Source organism: Penicillium psychrofluorescens (assembly GCF_964197705.1).
Source record: "Penicillium psychrofluorescens genome assembly, chromosome: 1".
NCBI classification, from domain to species: Eukaryota; Fungi; Ascomycota; class Eurotiomycetes; order Eurotiales; family Aspergillaceae; genus Penicillium; species Penicillium psychrofluorescens.
Genome location: NC_133439.1, coordinates 5,688,130 through 5,703,977, shown reverse-complemented (window position 1 = coordinate 5,703,977; position 15,848 = coordinate 5,688,130). Strand labels below are relative to the sequence as shown.

At 50.3% G+C, this 15,848-nt stretch overlaps 6 protein-coding genes across 6 annotated transcripts; 1 reads left to right on the top strand and 5 right to left on the bottom strand.

Annotated features, from left to right (window-relative positions):
* Nucleotides 1-88: 88 nt before the first annotated feature.
* PFLUO_LOCUS2161 (uncharacterized protein) lies at nucleotides 89-1,960 on the bottom strand (the record flags this gene model as incomplete). The annotated part of the gene is made up of 5 exons (XM_073779272.1): nucleotides 89-826; nucleotides 877-935; nucleotides 994-1,298; nucleotides 1,549-1,890; nucleotides 1,953-1,960. The coding sequence occupies 5 exons, from the start codon at nucleotides 1,958-1,960 to the stop codon at nucleotides 89-91; spliced, it is 1,452 nt and encodes a 483-aa protein (XP_073636243.1).
* A 3,121-nt stretch (nucleotides 1,961-5,081) lies between these two features.
* Nucleotides 5,082-6,154, bottom strand: PFLUO_LOCUS2160 (uncharacterized protein; the record flags this gene model as incomplete). Its single annotated transcript, XM_073779271.1, has 4 exons — nucleotides 5,082-5,237; nucleotides 5,304-5,589; nucleotides 5,644-5,940; nucleotides 5,997-6,154. 4 exons carry the CDS (start codon nucleotides 6,152-6,154, stop codon nucleotides 5,082-5,084), a joined length of 897 nt encoding a protein of 298 aa, XP_073636242.1.
* A 535-nt stretch (nucleotides 6,155-6,689) lies between these two features.
* On the bottom strand, nucleotides 6,690-7,716 carry PFLUO_LOCUS2159 (uncharacterized protein; the record flags this gene model as incomplete). The annotated part of the gene is made up of 4 exons (XM_073779270.1): nucleotides 6,690-6,958; nucleotides 7,019-7,058; nucleotides 7,113-7,223; nucleotides 7,279-7,716. The coding sequence occupies 4 exons, from the start codon at nucleotides 7,714-7,716 to the stop codon at nucleotides 6,690-6,692; spliced, it is 858 nt and encodes a 285-aa protein (XP_073636241.1).
* A 3,122-nt stretch (nucleotides 7,717-10,838) lies between these two features.
* PFLUO_LOCUS2158 (uncharacterized protein) lies at nucleotides 10,839-12,815 on the bottom strand (the record flags this gene model as incomplete). The annotated part of the gene is made up of 3 exons (XM_073779269.1): nucleotides 10,839-10,990; nucleotides 11,047-12,682; nucleotides 12,741-12,815. The coding sequence occupies 3 exons, from the start codon at nucleotides 12,813-12,815 to the stop codon at nucleotides 10,839-10,841; spliced, it is 1,863 nt and encodes a 620-aa protein (XP_073636240.1).
* Nucleotides 12,816-13,139: 324 nt separating this feature from the next.
* Nucleotides 13,140-14,095, top strand: PFLUO_LOCUS2157 (uncharacterized protein; the record flags this gene model as incomplete). Its single annotated transcript, XM_073779268.1, has 3 exons — nucleotides 13,140-13,222; nucleotides 13,273-13,652; nucleotides 13,704-14,095. The coding sequence occupies 3 exons, from the start codon at nucleotides 13,140-13,142 to the stop codon at nucleotides 14,093-14,095; spliced, it is 855 nt and encodes a 284-aa protein (XP_073636239.1).
* A 172-nt stretch (nucleotides 14,096-14,267) lies between these two features.
* On the bottom strand, nucleotides 14,268-15,416 carry PFLUO_LOCUS2156 (uncharacterized protein; the record flags this gene model as incomplete). The annotated part of the gene is made up of 4 exons (XM_073779266.1): nucleotides 14,268-14,403; nucleotides 14,456-14,541; nucleotides 14,589-15,065; nucleotides 15,150-15,416. The coding sequence occupies 4 exons, from the start codon at nucleotides 15,414-15,416 to the stop codon at nucleotides 14,268-14,270; spliced, it is 966 nt and encodes a 321-aa protein (XP_073636238.1).
* Between the last annotated feature and the right edge of the window lie 432 nt (nucleotides 15,417-15,848).

Genomic DNA, 15,848 nt, shown 5'->3' with positions numbered 1-15,848 from the left:
CCAGTCGGAATGTACCGCCCCTAGCATTCTATAATAATGTCCCGACGCGGAAGAATTAGTTATCAAGAAAACAGAATGTCACTGTTATTCATCGAGAAACAAAGTCTTTCTGCCCTTTCAATGCCTTGGCCAATACATCCGGATACCATCGTTGCCCGACGTCTTGATGGCTTGTCACTCGGGCGACAAATGTGCCTTCACCAATGCTGCCATGGAACATCTCGTTGAATGTCGCTTCAGCATCGGACTTGACTTTATCATCCTTGACCAGGTCACGAATATGTTCGGGAATAACCAGTGAAATGTTTTCAGCAGAGAGATCAAGACTGACACCCTGGAATACGGGGAAGGAAAACCGCGACCCCAGAGATTTGCCATTTTCATCCAAGAAATGCTCTCGACGTAGACTCACTCGGTGAGTAGTCGCGCTGCAAATTCCTCCGGTTAGAGCCTCGAGAGCTCGGCCAATGTTGACGACCAACGTATTTGGAAGTGGAGGAGCCGGAATCCAGCTTCCGGCCTTATTTTGAACTTCGAGCCCACGATGCGGAGTAGCTTGCAACAGGAAAGTGAGAAATCCCGAGTCTTTGTGAGGGCCGACACCCTGAAATCCAGAGTCATCGCTTTCTGAGGCCGGTGGCGGAGGATACTTGATCAATTTGAGTTTATGTTGCTGGGGATTGTCGAAGACGCCATCCAATGCATCTGAGGGGAGATCTAATGCTTCTGCAATCAGGGATCTGAACTGCTCTGCTAGAGCGCTAACTTCGGACAAATAGGTTTCAGTCGCCTGACGGAAACCAGGAATTGCTGTTTCATCGGGCCACTAGGATACAGTTTAAAATGGCGTACTAGAAGATACGGCTGGAAACATACCTGGTTCGGACCAACGACATTCCTATACAATGGCTCATCTGGGCCAGGCGCAGGAAGCTCTGTAGCAAACTAAGCAGAGAATTAGTGAGATCTTTGGAAAAGTCTGGAAGCAAAAACTTGCATCAAACTGTTCACGATGATCCTGCTTCAGGGCGGTAATCTCGGCCCCGAGTTTAGAGTATCCAAGAAAGTGTGGACTATTGACCATTTCAATCTCAAGCTTCTTCTCCAATGGCAGTTGGAACAGCTCTAAGCCTTTGGCCGTGAAAGCACTTTGAAGATCGGGCGAAATGGGCGCGTTCCGGAGATAGAAGAATCCCACATTAACCAGTGCATCGCGGAGATTTTCAAGGAAGACTGGTTTCGTTGATGGAGACGAGATTTGTTCAAAATCTAGAATCGGAATCGATGTAAAATTCTCTCTGTGCAAAGGTATTTTCAAATCATTAGTGGCTGCCATGATTGTTGTCAGAGGTTCAACAACAGAGAGAGAAGTCAAGGTCGGGGGCGAGGTGGGGTGATTGTCGCCATCGGGTATTTTGGTGAAGGCTGACGCTATCTCCGCGCCTGTTGACGCCAAATGCAAAGATTATATTCATCACATTTTATATTAACATATATCTCTATAAACAGACACGGAACTTATTACCGTCCAGCTTCTACAAAATGTACCTGAAACCGACAGCTCGAGTCTCCAACTCATTGGTGCCAACAGCCAAATCTCCCTGAGCAGTCTCCGCCTCTTCAAGACGTTTGTTCATCCGGACATGAACCAACCGAATGACTAGTGCCAAGACTGCTACCAGAAACGCTATGGCAGCAGTTGCGCTGCCGCCCGGAATATAGCGAGGGCCCGCAGAGTCTGGCCACATGTAGCTGCCGTAAATGGAAGCCGTGTTGCCAATCATATTAGCCAAGGCAATTGCAGCAGATCTTTTAACGAATGGACGAGGGAAAGAGTTGGCGATCCAGGCGAGAATAATCTGGTAGGCGGAAACTGCACCCATCGGCATCCTGGAAAAGTACGTCAGTCAGTCACAGCCATCCTTGCCAGAGACACGGTCATAAAAACCTACAAGAACATGCCAAAGAACTTGGCCCCCGTGTTTGTGGATGCGGTTACAATCACACACCCCACAACACTGACCAGCATAAGGGCGATGATGTGTAGACTGCGGTCATTTGTCTTGCCCGATGTCCACGTCACCAACAAGGAGACCAAAAATGTCGCAATCCAGACCGGGGCCGTGATCAAAAGTGTAACGATATTGTTATATTTCAACTCTTGCACGATAGTCGGGAAGAAATACTGGAAGTTTTGCGACAGGAGTGAAATGTGCTGTAGCAAGATGAAAAGGTAGATGCGTTTATCGGCGAAAACAAGCGCGAGTGCCCCCTTGATAGTGGTAGAGCCAACCTCATCGGCCTCTCCGGTATCATGAATCAACCGCCATTGGGCATAGGCTTGTTCCTGTTCGTCCAGCCAGGACGTTGTAGCGGGATAATTGGGAAGGAAGACCCTATCAATTCAGTAAAGGGCATTCAGACTATCCAAAGGTGTTACTCACGCAGCAAGAAGTGAGACTCCCACTGTGACGGACCCTTCTATTATAAAAAGCCATCGCCAGCCCGCGATATTGTGCGCTCCGTCGAGATTGGCCAGTACTCCTGCCCCAATCAAGCCCCCGAAGGCATTGGCTAGAGAGCTTCCAGCGTAAAACCATGCAATCCGGTGACTCAACTATACCGACGGGTTAACTGTGCTGATCTTAAGTTTTTATTAGGTTCCGTACCTCTTGCCGAGTATACCAACTCGACCTATTTAAGATGGGTTAGCGATAATATCTCATCAGACATGAGCTACGCACATCAACATCACAGCTCCAGGAAAGAATGGCGCTTCGACAAATCCGAGGAAGAAGCGCGTGACAACCAGTCCTGAGAATGACTGCGTGGCTGCTTGACAAGCGGAGATGACACCCCTGAGAAATGATGAGCGTTATATAGATTAATGGATTTTCAAACCCGACACATACCAAATGGCCATGGCAATACCTAGAAACAACGAGGGCCGGACGCGAGTCAAGAATAGATTTGATGGCAACTGCATGAGCAGATATCCAACAAACAGAATACTCGTGGCCAAATTGTAGTCGGTGCCTTTCATCCCAAGATCCTTCTCTAGTGACCCTAGGCGTGCTTGCGATAGATTACTAAAAGCGAACAAGGGTTAGTATTGACGATGGTGTATCCCTCTCGATCTGACTTACTTGCGGTCTAGAAAGTTGAGGAGATACATGACAATCAGGAACGGTAGGAGACGCAGGTCGACCTTTCGGAGAAGGCTGCGCGTCATGTTCTGATGCCACTCTGGGCTTTTGGAAGCATATGCCTGGTAGAGAGCATCCTGTCCCGGGTTAAGACCCTTGTGGGTGATTTCGTGGAACTCGACCTGTTTCGCCGCAGGCTTCGCCATCATGTCTAGTTAATCAAAAGCTGCGAGAGTGTCGCGCTCCCAACTGCAAGCTATTGGTCCAGGACCGGGAGTTTATTTCTTATACGGCTGCTAGGATCGTGGGCGGAGACGGGTCCGACAAAAAAGCTCGCTTTTCGGCCGTCGGTGTACTTCCGAGTGTGCCAAGCGGCCCCTCCCCGTGGGGAGCAGAACAAAGCAAACATGCAATAATAATGGCTACAAACCTAGACAGGCCGCCCGAGCTGATCATGCGCCCTTGACCCAAAAAGAATCGGGGGATGGTGTGAGACCCGGTTAGCTCACCCCGATAGAATCCAAGGCATAGTCTACCAATTGGTCCTTCATAAACGTACTACATAAGAACTGCCCAGAAGACAGACACCCTCTCGACGAGGGCCAAGCACGACAAAAATCAAAACATAGAAATCTGTGTGTGGTGCCTGGGTGCCTAAATGCCTGAGGCAAAGAGACCACTTACCTCAGCAACATCACATGACCACTGTCTCGCCTGGAATGCCATGATGTCATGGGCTGATCCTCGCCAAGCACGATGAGCACAGGGAATCGTGCCTACTCGTCAGATCGGCACCATGAGATCAGATTTGCAAATAGCAATATCTCTGCCCCACCATCGGTAAGAGCACCGCAGTCTATTGGGTCGCGCAGGGCCGACAGGGATGAAGTCGATAAAGTGCATCTGACACACCTTGTGGGGCACTGTCTCTGGGCGCAGCAATGACGATAGCATTCTCGCCCAGGACGAATCATCATGCCCTGATGTGATTACTTGCTCTAGGAGATCTCCGCTCGCGAGGCGTATAAAAAGGCGGTGCTGGCCTACAACCTATTCCATATCTTCAACCCATCATCATCAATCAGATTATTCTTTTCTCAATACACAATTCACAGATTTCAATATGGATAAGATCTCCGGTCTCGCATCCAAGCTTGGTGGTGGCAGCAAGTCCTCCGGCGGCTCGAGCTCCAGCGCGGGTAACGAAGACTACGTCGACAAGGGTATGCTATTGTTGTTAGGGATGAGCAGTCCTTTGAAGCTAACAAGAGTCCAGGCCTTGACCAAGCTGAGAGCAAGCTTAGTGGCGGCAAGACCGACCCCGCGAAGATGCGCAGTACCAACGAGAAGGTCACCGACACTCTCCGTGGGCAGTTTGAGAAGACTACCGGGTAGGTTTCTTCCAATGCTCCCGTGCAGTGAAGACAGATTGAAGCTAATGCACCAACAGAAAGGATGTTCCGGACAAGGTCTCGAACTAGGCCTGCCATGAATTTCGGGTTATGGTTGTGGAGGACTGCGGCCGAGACTTGAGATATGCGCTGCAGAGTGTAATGGTTGAATTCAATGTCCAGTATGATGATGATATAAATTTGCTGTTCCCAAGGACTCCTCGTTCGTAGACTGTAAAGAGGATAGAATTCTGGGCATGTCCTCCGTACAAACATTCGTCCCACGGTACGACGCCCAGGGGGCGTATGACCTCTAAGCGAGCTCTTAGTGGAGCAAAGGCATAGGACTATGAGGGCATAGATAGTCAAGACGTTTCGATACACAACCGTCTTAGGACGCTCTTGGTAGAGACGATCGGAAGCATCTTTAACAGCCTTTGCATCTGTTCAATGCACGGAATGTACTGGCTTCTTGTCAAGAGAGGTCGAGCGAGGCCCACCACGATCGTAGACAAGTCAGAAAGCTTCAAGGAGAATCAGTGTTCTACGCCCGATGCTGATCACTGTCACGACCATCATCTTCATCTTTCAATGTCAGGTTCTGCAGGCATGGAGCATAGAAAAGACTCCCTCGCCATGCCCCTTGCGCGGTTCGCGACGTCACCAATGCCCACAGCAAGAGAACAGCCGCGCTCAATATCTAGCAAAGCAATCGAATCAGCAAAGTCGCGCATTCATGGGACAAGAATGGAGATTAATCACTCACCGTTCCAAGGACTTTGAAGAACATCAGATCCATCTCAGCTCCGAGTTCCATGGTATTGGCGGCATACACACCGAGAGGGAAAGTAAATCCCCACCAACCCATATTGAACGGGAACGGAGAGCTGTGAAACACAGTCGCGAGAGCAAATACTAGCCAGATCAAACCGAAACTCCACATGAGAAGTGAAATGAAAGTACCCAGCACATAGGCGAGTCTGCCAGCCAGGGGATCCAGAATGTTGGAGTTTGCCAGAAGCTCCCGGGCGACCTTGCCCATGAAAATGATACTATAGCTCATCAGCAGGGAATCGAGGCAAAGAGAGTATACGCGCAATTCTTACCCAAAGCCACCGAACCCCAAAGGCCCCAGGGGTAAGAAACAGCTCACGATCATTTCCCGTGGTGGAAGCTTATGCACTGCCAGCCGCTGATAGTACATCACTAACACCACGAGGGCCAAGGGCGTGCCCATGCCCCAGAGAATAAAGGAGACAAGAAGCGTGCCGAGCGCATGTGACTCGTTAGGCAGAATATCGGCAACCCTTGCGCCGACTCCGGCCGCTACAATTGTTGCAGCAATTGGTAGTAGTTGGATGGCGGTGATCCGGTCCAATGAGGTGATATGGCGTTGGGAGATCCTAATAAACCCAAAATCAGCACAAATAACTCCAAGGGCTAGATTCAAAAGACCAACAAAATGAAGGATAGAGAGAGTGTAACCGCTGCCGCCGCAACGACATCGATTATCCACAGCACCCAGGCTACAGTTGTAGCCCACGGGCCCCATAGCGGCACACAGATAAAAATCCACATCTCGATCAAAGTCGCAAAGCCCATGGGTGCCGTCGCCATATACAATGAATTGGTGGGGTCCTGGATCATGACTCGCCAGATCTCCGGGTACAGGGAGTATCGCAGGACCGAGATAAGAAATGCCAGACCAAAGAGCACCACATTCAGCAAGAAAAAGACTATAGAGAGATAGTGGAGGACCGGAGTATGAAATGGCACCGATTCCATTAACACGGCGACGATGCCCGTGCCCATCGTCGCGGAAAACCATCTACCACGTTTCTTAGCTCTGGGTCGCATGCAGTGCGGGGGGGACGTACGAGGGACTGAAATGCCGAACCACGCGCCTCCAGCCAGCATCGTGCTTAGAGACCCTGCCTGATGTGGTGGCAGGTGCTTCGTTTGATTTTGGCATGTTTGTTTGAAGAAGGGCAGGGGGAGAGGAGAGGCCGAGAAAGTATACGGAAGTGGATGCCTGAGGCGGCGGTATCGGCCGAGTCCGACAAAACGACGAAGTGCCTGGAATCACCAGTGCCTTGAATAACCAATGACCTTTTAATTCTCTAGTAGACCATATCCAACGAATATCTACCCTCTACCATGCGCCCACAATACCTGCAATAGGAATGTCAATGCCCGTCGTGTACGAGCTGCCATCACTCAACAGGTACACATATGCGCCGCCCAGCTCGCGTGGGTCAGCCAAACGAGGCATGCCGCCATAGTATTGCATCTTCAGATCCCAGTCCGGCGACTTCTCAACATAGTAGGTCATGGCTGTGCGCACAAACCCAGGCGAGATGCTGTTGACCCGGATCCCATGCTTGCTCCACTCCATTGCGAGGGTGTGGCACATGTTCCGCACTGAAAAAAAAAGGTCAGTCCGTGATAGTACATCTAAAAAATGTGGACTGAATAACTCACCAGCAGCCTTGGTTGCTCCATACGGGGCCGAAGGAGCAGCCTGTTTAGACATGGTCAACAAGCAAATTTTCTAAAAAACTGTATTCAATCTTACCCGGTTTGGCCGGTAGGAAGTCATGCTGGAGGTCATCACGATTGAACCCTTGATACCCAGCTCGATGAATTTGCGTGCGACAATCTGGGCGCAGAAGTATGCACCGAAGACCTACAATACCAGGTTTAGCAAGGCATTGCCAAGCCTGCAGACTGAAGCCACTCACATTCAGATTAAACAACTTCTCCAGCTCTGGACGATCGAAGTTAAGAGCCGGCTGGTGCTTGGTCATGCCAGCGTTGGCAACCAGTCCATCGATTCGACCCGTTTCTTGCACAACCTGATCAATGGCCTTTTGCACGCTCTCTTCCGAGGTCACGTCTGTCTGAATATACCGGAAGTTGGGGTACCGCTTCTGCAGGCCCTCAAAATCCTCAGCAGGCTCCATCATATCCAACGAGTACACCACCTTGGCCGAGTTAGCCAGACAAACTTCCGCAATACCCAGGCCGATCCCACGGTTTGCACCGGTGATAGCCACCACTTTCTCCGCGAGAGTGATCTGCCATGAGAAGTTACTGGAAGGCATGGTGTTTAGATAGGGCGTCGGGGTCTCGATATTAACTGCGTCGGAGGCCGCATTTGCGGTTGCAACTGGAGGCATATTGACGGCTCAGATGTACACTGGGTTTGGTTTCTACGAGGAGCAGAAAATTGATGGTATTATATAGGGACACCCCGCTTGCAGTGACACAAAAACCCCTCCATTACTTCGATTCTTATCCAGTAGATTACTAGATTACATCGTAGGGGTGGGGATGCACTTCGGCACGAGGACGGCGAGAGCTCCCCGCCTGTGTTGGTAGAAGTTTCAGCTCTGTTTCACGCACTAGATCTATGAGCTAAATACGCCAGCTGCCGTCAGCCGATACTTCAACGCCCTCGCTCTCTTCCATTCTGGTGTTAGACCGAAGCCTCTCATATTGACTTGATGAGGCAGTCACTAGCTTTTGTCAACACTCGAAAATTTGATATCATGCCTTTGCATCATTGTTCGGGTCGTGGCAGTGGAGCCATCTCGGCGGCGAGCAACTGTTTAGTTGGTTAGCCCTGTAGACAACCATTCTTGACTAAGCACTCTCGACACGAGGCACTCAACCACACGGGAAATTTTGTGGGGAAATTTAGTAGGTATGGATATTGTCAACATCCCTGAGTCTCGGAACATGGAAGCCGTGTTAGATGATTGCTGCTAAGGTCCTGTCGTCATTACGAAAGGCCTACCACGGTGCTCCGCGCGGCACATAAATATCTTGGACAAGGACACCGGGGAAAATGGCAAGATGCAAGCTTGGGGGTGACCTTGATCTAGGCCCTAAATTACAATGGATTCTGTTGAAATTGACGATCAGACGAAGGCCGATATCTCGTCTAAGGAGATTGAACATGCTACTATGCATGAGGCACCCTCCTTCTCGGCGGAGGAGGAGAAGGCGATCGTGCGAAAAATTGATATGACACTGCTGCCGACAATCTGGATTATGTACCTGCTGTCGTATATGGACCGCACAAAGTGAGTTGATTTCTGATTGCCCCCGAGGTTTCATTGCTAATGTAATGGGTCTGCAGCATTGGCAATGCAAAGATATCCGGCATGGACAAAGACTTGAATCTGACCTCAGGTCAATACTCCATTGCCTTGGTGGTATTCTTTGTGGGATATGTGATTTTTGAGATTCCCAGCAAGTATGATAATCCAACTCTCGTCGTCAGGGGACAGATACACTAACATGTCAGTACAGCCTGGTCCTTAGTCGCTCCAAACCGTCCTTGTTCTTGCCAGGAATAATGATCATCTGGGGCATGCTCACCTGCTGCATGGCCGCTGTTCATAACTTTGCGCATCTTGTTATTCTTCGAACCATTATTGGATGCATAGAAGCGGGCTTCGCCCCTGGTGTGCTGCTTGTCTTGTCGTCGTGGTATAAACGCACGGAACAGTCCAAGCGCTTTGGCGTGTACATTTCAGCAGCCATCCTGTCCGGAGCCTTTGGAGGTCTCCTCGCTGCGGGTATTGTGGATGGCCTGGAGGGTGCACACGGAATTCGTGGCTGGCGTTGGCTCTTCGTATGTTTTCTAAAATTTGAAAATTGTTTCATCTAACAGCAAGCGTTCTAGATCGTCGAAGGGGCAGCAACAATCGGATTTGCGATAATTTCCCTTTTTATTCTCCCTGACTTTCCAGCGACCTCAAAGCGCCTGTCGGAGCGTGAAAGATACGTTGCTGTGGCCCGACTGGCTACAGGAAATGTCACCGCCATTACCGAAGACAGCGAACAGCTATCCAGCTGGCAGGCTGTCGTCATATCAGTCAAAGACTGGCGGACCTGGATGTTTGTCGTGGGATACATGGTGAGGCCTCTTTTTGCGCTACAAGAAGTAATAGTCACCAATGATATAAATGCACATAGGTCATCGTCGGTTCCAGTACCCTCACATACTTCTACCCAACCCTAGTCGCTGGACTTTTCGATAACTCCTCCACCGAGAAGGTCAATCTTCTGACCGTCCCCATCTACGGCTTTGCCTTTGTCTGCACAGCAATCACGGCCTATTTCAGCGACAAGATTCCCTCCTATCGAGGATTGGTAATTGCAGCCTGGCTGGCTTTCTCCCTAGCATGTTCCATTGTGGTCTGTGTTGTCTACGACTTCACGGTCAGATATGTTTTGTTAGTACTCATGGCAGCCGGGTTGTGGGCTACCAATGGAGGAACATTGGCTTATGCATCATCTGCCTTTGCTGGAATGCATCCGCAGGCGAGAGGTGTTAGCCTAGCTTTGGTCAATGCGCTCGGAAATTTGGCGCAGATCTATGGCTCGGTATGTTTGTGTCTATTAATGCCTTGTCACGCCTACTAATCTACAGTTTAGTACTTGTTCCCCGACTCAGATAGCCCCAAGTATATCATGGGCTTCTCTGTCATATCTGTGATGCTGGCATTGGGAGTTGCTGTGTTTCTTGCTCTGCACATTCGGTTTCGCAGAGAGCGTGATACTTTCCAAGCAGAATAGTGCCCTTTTTGTCTTTGGGAGATGATTACGATCATTACTAATGTCCTATTGTATCTGCGTCTCTTTTAATGAGAAAACCGTACGCAACTCTCTCATAATTTATCACAAAAAACAGATGAAAAATATATACCCAGCTCAGCTTTCTTTTCAGAACCTTGTCAGTTGACGTGTTGGAAAGAAAGAAGAACCGATAGAGGGGCCCCTTTCTAATTTGGGAGCACATGAGAGACAAAACATTGTTTATCGGGACTCTGTACCAGGATTTGCCAGAGTCCTGTTTTATTCACTGAAATTCCTGCCTGTACGGATCTTCAATGTACACAAGAGGAGAAGATTTGACACGTCTCCGCCATGAATATTCCTTGAGAAGACGTCCAAAATAATCATTTTGGATTGATGCAATGCAATTTTGGAACAAATAACCTTGTACTAGAGATGAGACAAATATCTCAAAGGTCAGAGTTGCAGGACTGTGTAGGCCACAGATCTGATGATTGATGTGTGATGAGAGACTTCCAATGGGAGAAACACACCGTTCATCGAGGTTGCTCCCCACCAGTAGGTGCTTGCGACACCATTTGTGAACTCTAAGAATGATATGCTGCCAATAATCAAGGACAAGAGTCGTTCCACGACCATGCTTGCCACTGTCGAGAGGACTGATCAAGGTTGTGAACAGGAGAAAGATGAAAACCATTATTATTCGCTGATTTCATCCAGCAAACTCTGAGAGATCATCTTTCTGATATTCCAGTTCCAATTCCCTGCGCAGCGAGGTCAAGGGCCAGCGCACTCGGTTTTGGCACGAGTCGAGGAGATCCAGAACCACCAATCGTTCTTGGGGATCGTAAACGCACATTCCAGCTGAAAGCAGAGTTAGCTATGTTTATTTGCTCCCTAGCCCAAACCACTCAGCCTACCTCCAAAAAGACAGTGCAAAGAAACCAGACTCGCTGCATTTTCTGCTTTGTCGACTGCCCGCGCAATGCCACAAATCGTGTTCATGGATAGAGCAAGAAGTTTTTGCGCTGCGCGATAATCTTGATAACCGCCCGAGGACGGTCGGTGAAGAATGACTAGGACTCGAGCAAGACTGTGAATCTGCAGTCCAGCAGCATAGGATGGTGGATGAACCCAGATAGGCGGGAAGAGCTCGGTGTGGGAGAGAATAGGCAAGGGGTTGAAGTCTTGAGGCAGAGCGTCATGCCATTCCTGTAGCATATAGAGCAGCTCGCTTCCCCGTTCCAGACGCTGTGCCATGTTTGACTTTTCTATCTCCTCCTTGGACGCATAGTTCACGCACTGTGCCAGCAGATACGTGGCCCGCGTGGCCAACTCCGGGCCCGTCAGGGCTGATGCAGGCTTTTTGGGGTGCCAGAAACTGAACACTCGACGTCGCTCGCGCATGGCAACCCAGGTATCTTGTCGGAGCCATGCCCACCACACGGCCTGCCGGAGACCACCAGACTCGCCGTCATTATCCTGAAATCGTTGAATCCAGAACACGCCTTTGAGATGCCTCTCCCAATCTTGATTGGAACCATCGATCATCTCGTACGTACTAATGAGCAGAGCCGTTGCAATCAGTTCTGGGCTGTGGGTATAAGAGGGGTACTGCATCGCTTTGTTCAGATAATGCAGTGTCTCATAGTAGTACTCCACTGCCATATTGCGGTCAATGGTGTCGTGATCGGATCCATTGTCGGTGTCGGTATCGGTGCCTCCAATAGGGGGGTCGAGCATACCAGATCCTAGAGAGAGATGCCGTGCAGAGAGCGCCAGCAACGCTTTCATTAGGCCAAGATTCCGAAGGGCCAGACGTGGAACCAAGCCCGAGAAGTGCTTCTCGGGATCGTAGAAATCCAGCCATTGGCTAGAGATGCGTACAAAATGACGGAAAATGCGATGCTCACGGTCGGATAGCACGATCGGATGCGATGTGCTCCATAATGTTTTTTCGTCAGACACCGTACATTGCCCCTCAGTGTTTCGCGACACTAGATGCGACTCGAAGGCGAAACCTCTGGGGAAAGCGGCGGCCTGGAAGCTCTCGCGTTCTCGCCAACTCCGGGGCTGTAGATTCAACCGGTAAGGATCACGCACCGTGACATCCCCCGGGGTGCCGGGGAACCACTGAGGCGGCGATAGCAAAAACCCATTGTCCGCGTTGGCGGCATCAGTTGCCAATAGCTCGAACCAACTGAGGGGCGCGACCCTCGATGCGACCGAGCTGTCAGTCCCCGGCGACGGGACGAATGGATGTGGTGTCTCGGCAGACGCAAGGGTTGTGGGTGCTGGCATGTGCGTCTCGCCTGCGGGCGCAGGTTGAGGGGCCACCGACCCGGAATCCCTCCGGGTGCTCTCCTCGCGTAGTGGCTGCTCCTGATCGCAAGCGTCCACCAGTACCTGCAGTGGCGCATGCACGGGAGACCGCCTCACATCGTTGGACGCCTCTGGAGACCACGGGGAATCACTACCGGGGCCACGCGGGGACTCGCTTGGCGTATAGACACAGGGCCGACTGCCTTTACTACAGGGCCCGCATTGTGGCCGCGCCTGGGAGAGTGGGTTAGGGCTAGGCTCACGATGAAAGAGAGAGTCATTATAAACATACTTCGTCACACTTGACGTGGCGGCGTTTGCAAATGAGACTATGTCCGTGGTCAGTGACATCTTTGCTCGCGTTCATGATTAACGAATTGCGGGGGGGGAATGCCACCAACCAACCAGTTGTTGCCCGAAGTCCGCGACCCCGGGATTTGCGTTTCGGTCGAATCGAGCCTTGTGTCTTTGTCATGTCTTGCCAATGGGCTTCGGGACGGTGCACATGGAGTTTCAGTCTCACAGCCTGCAGCCGAGATCTGGAAAAGGGGCGGAGAAGATGGGGATCGATCGACCCACTTGGTCGCTCCAGGTCGGGGCCGTGCGCTCGAACTCGGCACGAGTGTAAAGGTGGGCTGCGAGACGGTATAAAGTATCGCGAACTTTGACGAATGTCATCAATTCAGACACAATGAGTTGGCGTGAGAACAACCGGACACTGCAAATTCTCTCCGCGGCGGAAAAGGGAGGCTATGGAGTCCTAGCAGCTATCGTGTAAGTCAACCTCATCGCAACGCCGGAAGATTAAGACTGACATGGCACAGATATAATGTGGAACACATCACAGCATTCGTACAGGCGGCGGAACATTGCCGATCGCCTTTGATTATTCAACTGTTCCCATCATCGCTCAAACAAACGCCCTCGCTAGTTTTCGCCGCCGCCGCTGCCGCGCGAAACGCCTCAGTTCCAATCGCTGTCCATCTAGACCATGCACAAGGATATGAGCACATCAAAGAAGTGGCAGAGAAACTCCCCTTTGACTCGATCATGGTGGACATGAGTCACTATGAAAAAGAGGAGAACCTGGAAAGGACTCGTATCCTGCGCGAGTACTGCCACGAGCACGGGATCTCGGTAGAAGCAGAGACGGGAAGGATAGAAGGTGGTGAAGATGGCATAATGGGTACGGGGGATCTGGCTGGTAAGAAATAACGGGTTCGTTTCAGATTCTATCCGACTGACAGCGTTGTAGCGATCCTGACCAACCCAGAAGACGTTGAAGAGTTCATTGCTGCGGGAGTGGATTTTCTGGCTCCAAGCGTTGGTAACATTCATGGCGATTACGGGCCGAAGGGACCAAATCTCGACATGGACAGACTAAAGCAAATCTTCGAAGCCATGAACGGCCGGGTACGATTGGTTCTGCATGGCACCAATGACTTTTCTCTCGAATTGACACAGGCCTGTATCCGGGCCGGAGTCACCAAGGTCAACGTGAACAAAGTTGTACTGGATCCATGGCATGCCCATCTGAGGGCAAATGTTCATCGTCCTCTTACGGAGCTCATGGAGGAAGGGATTCAGCTCCTGGCTAAGGAGATGGGGAGGTGGATGGATACTGTCGGTAGTAGCGGGAGAGCATGAGGCGAGCACACTCAGGGCTGCGAACAAATAAACCGGAACGGACGGTTATTTCACATTCTCAACCTAAAGATGCCTTGGTTTACTTGCATGGAAAGAATAGAGCTTGGATTGCAGAGTATAGTATTGACGAATCAAGCAAATAGCCTTTAAGAAGTCCCGTTCCGAATACCAACTACACGACAGGCCATCCAGTGGAAAAATCAATCTGGTTCCACCCAAACTGCTTCTCATCGTCAGCATACCCGATATTCGTGTTGATATAGTGGTAGTAAAGAACCGGACCCAGGCTGGGGTCCGTGTAGACGCCTCTGCATTACACGGTTAGAGCGAAAGTTTTCTAAAGTGAGCAATAGTACTTACTGTCCACCAGGACCATAGACATCGTCATGACTTTCCAGCACAATAGTACCACCTCCATCCGTGCAAGCAGTGCCATCTTCGTCGACCTGGGGGGCAATCAGTATCCGTAAAAAATACCCACAGAGCAACTTACAAAACCACCGCTGACAGAGGTCGACCGACACACTTTGATCTTATATTCCTGCCCAGCAGCAGGCATAGAAGTGTCATAACCACAGCAAATACCCGCTGAATAGAAAAGATAGTAGTAATCTCCATACTGATACATATAAGATCCCTCGACAGCATGATCCCCGGTGGGATCGTAAGCAATGTTGTATGACGAGGACGAACTCTCTGTAGCGTCTGAGTTCATCGGCACTTGGTAGATGTCGTCCCAAAAAGAACCAAAGTTCAGGTAATACGTGCCGCCAGCATCAATTAAATTGGGATCAATGGCATTGTATGTCACTGCAGATGTGGATGCGACACCGGTGGATCCGTGGTCTGTCCAAGAATCTGCCTCCATGGTTTCCGATGTGGCCAATCCGATTGCCGAGCCCTGTGAGCCGAATGTAGAGACGGAGTAGTAAACGTAGTAGAGGCCGTCGACGATATGAGCGTCTGGTGCCTATGTTATGTCCATGAATGTTACTCTGATTGCTCATAATAGCATCGGCAATATAACGCATCAGAAATAGAAGAGAGTAAATACCCAGAGATCGGTATTTCCAGCCAAATCAATTGACGACCCCTCAGGCAGCATAGACCCAATTACCGTCCACGGACCCTCAATCGATGACGAACTGGCGTAGGAGATTTCGTTTCCAGTAGAAAAGCGGAAGTAGACATTATCGGAAGATCGCTGGATCAAAGTTGGGTCGCTGACGACGCACTCTCCCGAACAAGATCCCGGGTTAGCGTATGCATCTGCTAATGCGGCGAAAAGCAGCGCAAGATTTACAACGCGGTAAATATTCATGATGGTTATGATTTAAAAGCAGTTGGTTCTATGTCAACGCTCATTGCAAATATTTATCTACAAAAATTTGAGTTATATACGTCCAGCTCATTCGTGGAATATACAGCGCCGGGTCCAGCGCGTCTACGGAGCGGCGTCCTTGTCACAGGGTACTATTAATCTATCAACCTCGGAATACGGGGACTGAATAGCTGGATAGGAAGTGTGGTTGCAGAGCCCGGCGGATGAGTACAGGGTCCGGTGTCCGACTGGTGGGATTTGCGCAGCGCTGCATGAGCCAAGACGGAATACCCCGGACTCAAAACAACTCCACATCCGGGGATATGGTCGCACTGCGGGGAAGTTTCGTCAGTCGGTTAAAAAAGGGCGATGCAATATATATGATAGGATTGATGAATTTTATTAACCGAGTACAATATTAGAGACGCCCGG